Here is a 5,087-nt window from a genome sequence, read left to right as displayed (position 1 = left end):
TTGCACTACGTACAAGCAACAAATGCACCGTTTTAGTTCAGGTTTGCAATAACTTTATTAATATTCAGAATCCTCTATTAGTAGGACTTATTTAAAAAATATAATACATGTTTGCATCAAATATACTTAGTTTTCTAGCGCAGAGAATCACCACGATTTTTTTGAAATAGACTCTTGCTTCCAGCCGTGGTTTGTACTTGATTATTCAGAGAAAAGCAAAAGAGAAAATAAAGCATTTGGTTCAGCTCTATCTCACATGAAGGTGAAACACAGTAACTTCACAGAAGTCAGTGGGCAGGATAAGTCTTCCCTGGTACAAAACTGAATAGAGTACATTCACAGTCAGCCTGAATTGCTCAAGGTCATCCCTTAGTGAGAGTATCTGTACATCATGGTACACTGAGACTAGAGTTAGAACTAATAGTGCAATACTACATATAGAAGTAGAAGGGCCAAGGATTTCCTTCTGAATGTTGCACTGGTCAGGTAATGCCCTGATGCACGAGATTACTTTACTTGTAGCTTATATAGTTATGAGTAACCATTAAATTATCAAGAATCTTTTCAAAGCCAAGCACTTGCTGCAGAACATGCTGATCTCTGTCAGCACTGGTTTACACACTGATCCAGCTCCATGGGAAGTGATCTTCTTTCCTTTAGCATGTGAAACAGTCTGACACTCGCCCTTAAGTGCCATGCTGGTCAGAATAGCAAGGGACGTTACGACACGTATAAGATGATGTCTACGTTCGGTTGTAAATAATTGTTAGTATGCATTTCGGAAAAGAAACAGTGTAACAGAGTCCAGCTATAAAATGAAGAAGCCACATTCAACCAGCGGTGAATAGATTATGATGAGTTCATGTTTGTTCAGAGATTTTATTGCTATTTAATAAATAGGAATTACAAGCAGATACTCAGGCTTTCTTCCCTGTTATGGGCAGGGCTGACGATGCTTCCATTTTGTTGGCCTTACATGCTTGCCTAGGGCAGAATTATTTGCCTTTGGTGCTACGTTTCTGGTCTATCTTCTTTATAGCAGTCTGTACCCATTTCTGATCAGGGTGTACACAGATCTTGATGCCTTTTTCAGTGATAAACCTGCAGGAAGGGAGAAAAAGCCAGGCAGCCATTAAACTCTAGTCTTCAAATTCAGGTTTAATGCTTTTGGTTTTTATGCAGAATGAGAGGACCAATGTGGTAAAAGCATCTTACGGGCCTGAGTTTGTAGTTGTTACTTAGAATAATAGCAATTAGCAACATCAGTTCCCTGTTCATGCCATATGCTCCACCCCAACCCCTCGCTGAGATTTCTTCCTGCTTTCTGGGTCAGAAAGCTCTGGCTGTTCCGTCAGGTTTCTACCAGCTTCTGCGAGCAGCATAAATCCCCCAGCATGATCTCGGAGGCTCACCCCTCCTCAGTCGCCCACTGACTGCTTCATGGGGGAGCTGCAGTGGGAGAGCTGAATGCAGGAGGCTGATGTGGTGAGCAGGGCAGTGAAGTGTCTGCTCTTCTGTCGCCCTGCTCTTTTGTGATGGTGGCATGCCTGCGCAGACGAGTGTGGAGGAGATCAGCGTGCCAGATACTCACATGATGGCGTTCACTGGGACTTGTTGCTTTTCATAGTTGACGAGCTGTCTGATGTTCAGCCTCTGTGTGGATAGGTTTACGCATGCAAATTTGCGCATGGGCTGACTTCCAGCGCTCCCTAGGAGGGGGTGAAAAGATAAATGGCAAGAGCTTCAATAACGTGTTCACAACCAGGCATAGTTATTACTTCTAAATTGTAAGTCCAAACAGGTTTTCAGTTTTGGTTAGAACATCAGTGCCTCTCCAGATGTACAAACGGAATACCACTTATACAAGAGAGCTCAAGGTGTCTTTTGTGAGCTGTCCTACTCTCTCTAAACTGTCATTGCTGTTTTAATTAAGATACTAATGCTCACCCAGCCTCTTCAACAGTAGCATATCGTTTTGTCACCAGTGAGTAGCTGCTTCCACTAGCAGAAATGATATTTGGCATCATGCATGGTGCCGTGATCTGTATCATCTGCATGTAAGTGTCCACATGGAGTTGCACTTGGAAGTGGCAACTTTTCTGGGTCAATTTCAAATGTCATCTGAAAGTGGATCAATATTATTACCCCTACTTTCCAAGTGAAGGAAAGGATGTTACTCTGTTTCACACTGGACATCCAAAACTAGCAGCAGCCAAAAAAAAAAGAAAAAAAAAAGAAAAAAAAAAGAAAAAAAGGCACTGTTGAAAGAAGGGTTTATAACTGCCAGAAGGCAAAATGCTTGCATATTCTTCCTATAATGCTAATTTTATAGACAATGGAGAGCTGCCTAATCCTCTCTTCCATCCAACATTTGTCTACCTTCCAGGGAAATGCCCTGATGATTAAAACTGGAGGAAAGTTAGTATAAAATTCTCTGGGCAGCTATCACCTCACATGGTGATAACTAAAAGTGGCACCTCATTTAAGTGAGATGGAGTATACATATACATTTTATATTACCGCTTGCTAGTTTCTGGCTTCCTCCACTTTTCAAAGACAAATTTGAGGAGGCATGAGGGGGACAAGCAGAAATCTCGGAGTACAGCATTGTATTCTTTCTGAAGTCTTCACTTTGAAGACTTTATAGAGAATCAGGCTTGAGAAAAGTGCAAGAGCTGTGCAAGTACAATTTGCAAAGTATAAAAGCTGCTTCATATAATCTCATTGGCTGTGAGGTTTTCTTTGTTTGAAATAATTGGAATAGGTCAGGGAATCACACATCAGCCTCTGGAGATGCTGTAGCATAACCAGTGCATAGGTACTGGCACAGTTGCTATAATTCTTGGATTTCTGTTGGCCTGAAGGAACAGTCATGAGCAGCTCAATGTATTTTCTCATAATTCGGTAGAAATACGTATCTGCATCAGCTAGATTGATTTCCAAAATACGGCAGCCACTAAAGAGTTCAAAGATAGTCAAACAATCCTTAGCATCCCTGAAAATATTCCATCTTCTGCTAGACCATCTCCAGAGGATATGCACAGGGAGTACAAATAAAGCTTCCCTAAGCCTGGGAACAAACTCCAACTGCCCTGTGGGACAAAATCTGCACCTGTAACTACCCTTTTTCCCGTTTTTCCCTACTTTTTATCATTCCTCTTTCTAATCCTTTACATGCTACCTCTGTGTGCTGTTTCACACCTGGGTGATGTTTATGGCAAATTATACATCCTGGAGAATGACATTACAAGCTGACAGTCTGTGATACCAAGGCACGTGTTGCTGAGATGAGCAGCACTTGTACTAATCAACACTGAAATTTAGTGTGATCTACTTCTAGTAGCAGTAGGTCAACATCCTCAATGAGTAGCTACATAATTTTGTGAATGCTTTGAAGATCTCAGTTTGGTTTTGGTGTGGTTTTGTGAAGATGCCTTTTCTGTGTGTTCATCTTTGCATATTTTTGTGGGTTTGCATATGGCTTGCATATGAGTGTTTTCTGTGATTTTTATGTGCTTGTTTGCATGAATGTAGGTATATGTAGACATGTGCTTGTGTGTGTTCATGCGTTAGCGTGATACGCATGGCCTCATTCAGAAGTCAGACCTAAATATCATTTCAGACAAACTCATTAAAATATGGGAGGTAATGCTCATATATGGTCTCAAACAAGATGTCAAATTATATGAAACTGAGATATAAGACATTGTATAAATCAGTTGCTTTCCTTTGCAGTTTTTGTTTTTTAGTTTACCCATCCATACCAAAATATTTATAAAAATATTTGACTAGAAACAAGTAGATAGGTAATATGCAGTACAAAACTGGAAGAAATTTTAAAAATGAGGATGTTAGCAGGATTAGGACTATAGGGTTAGAGAAGGACAAATAAGAAGGGATATAACAAAAATACATAGTGAAGTAGCGTATCTAGAAAAAGGAAAACACAGTGCATATGTAACTGGCTGAGGAAATTATTTTCAAAAAGTATGTCATTGACCCATGGAAGTCATTGCCATAAGGCACCAGTAGGATTAAAATATATTACCTATATATATGACTACAAGGTTTCACAGTTATAAGAAGGCAAATAAGGCACAGAAACCCTCCTTCCATTAAGACAGAAGCCAACCATTAATTGATAGGGCATAAGATGGCATCTCCCATAAGTCTCCTTAGGCTGTAACTGCATTTCTTGTGGGTTTGATCTGGATTTCTTACACATTAGATCTTATGAACAGCTCTGGCTGAGAATGAGTCCTGAACTCATCAGACCGCTGGTGCAATGTAGTTGGGAATTGCTATCTTCCTATTGGGTTGAAAACTTACCTCTCACTGTGTGGACAGTGAAGACACCAAGCCAAAAGATGACCAGGATAGCTGCAGCTTGGAGTTTCATTGCTGGTGGCTTCTTCGTCAAGGCAGAGAAGAAAGTGGTTAGTGTGAGCCCCCTTTCATGGAGTTTATATATTGTCATTCACTGGTCAGTTCTCATGTTCACTGTAGGGGGGGCGTCATGGGAGGGCTGACTAGAAGTGGAAAAAATTTAGCAGAGGTACTTTTTCTGGTGACAGAGAACCACCCCCTTTCCCTCACCCATCCTTTACTAGTCCCCCTGTGAAGGCTTTTCCTGCTCAAACCCCACTGTGGTTGCACTCGCTTCTGTGTTGCAGGCTGAGTTTATTTCAGGCTGCAGAAAGTGAGAGCTCTCATTCTGCAGTGGAAACCTTTAATAAATGTTCCTGTCCTTTCACACCTAGAGTCAGAGAGTGTCAGCTACACCCCACCACAGAGGCACAGAAAGACAGTCAGAGTTACCTCTTTGACCATTGGCCCACTTAAAAGGGGAATTGTGAGCTAAAGGATAATGGAAACAGGAACAAGTTGGCTTTTTTCATAGTAGCTGTAGCTTGTTGGTCACTTTACTGTGTAACTTCAGATGCAGATTTAGAAGGGTATCACCCCCCTCTCCTGTGTGTGGTGGAGCTTGTCAAAGCTTTTCTATTTTCTCCCTGTGCTTTAGGACCAAAGCTCCCAGCACTAAGTGCTGGGAGAAGGAAGAACAAACACATCTTTACCTGTGGCAT

General features: G+C 41.2%; 1 protein-coding gene across 1 annotated transcript; it reads right to left on the bottom strand.

The window, feature by feature from the left end:
* Positions 1 to 841: 841 nt before the first annotated feature.
* On the bottom strand, positions 842 to 4,547 carry LOC104144249 (lymphotactin). The gene is made up of 3 exons (XM_009675168.2): positions 4,330 to 4,547; positions 1,592 to 1,709; positions 842 to 1,101 (listed from the first exon to the last, which is right to left on the bottom strand). The coding sequence occupies exons 1-3, from the start codon at positions 4,475 to 4,477 to the stop codon at positions 996 to 998; spliced, it is 372 nt and encodes a 123-aa protein (XP_009673463.2). The 5' UTR covers positions 4,478 to 4,547; the 3' UTR covers positions 842 to 995.
* Between the last annotated feature and the right edge of the window lie 540 nt (positions 4,548 to 5,087).

This window comes from Struthio camelus, chromosome 1, assembly GCF_040807025.1.
Source record: "Struthio camelus isolate bStrCam1 chromosome 1, bStrCam1.hap1, whole genome shotgun sequence".
Classification (NCBI taxonomy): domain Eukaryota; kingdom Metazoa; phylum Chordata; class Aves; order Struthioniformes; family Struthionidae; genus Struthio; species Struthio camelus.
The sequence above is the reverse complement of the archived record's forward strand: the minus strand, read 5'-3'. Positions and strand labels throughout refer to the sequence as shown.

Bases quoted from the DNA above. Each gene is read 5' to 3' on its own strand.
- LOC104144249 (XM_009675168.2), bottom strand. From the start codon at position 4,477: ATGACAATATATAAACTCCATGAAAGGGGGCTCACACTAACCACTTTC. The intron at 1,710-4,329 runs GTAAGTTTTCAA...ACCCCCTCCTAG, and splicing joins CACTGTCCACACAGTGAGAG to GGAGCGCTGGAAGTCAGCCC. The intron at 1,102-1,591 runs GTGAGTATCTGG...CCCTTCCTGCAG, and splicing joins GTCCCAGTGAACGCCATCAT to GTTTATCACTGAAAAAGGCA.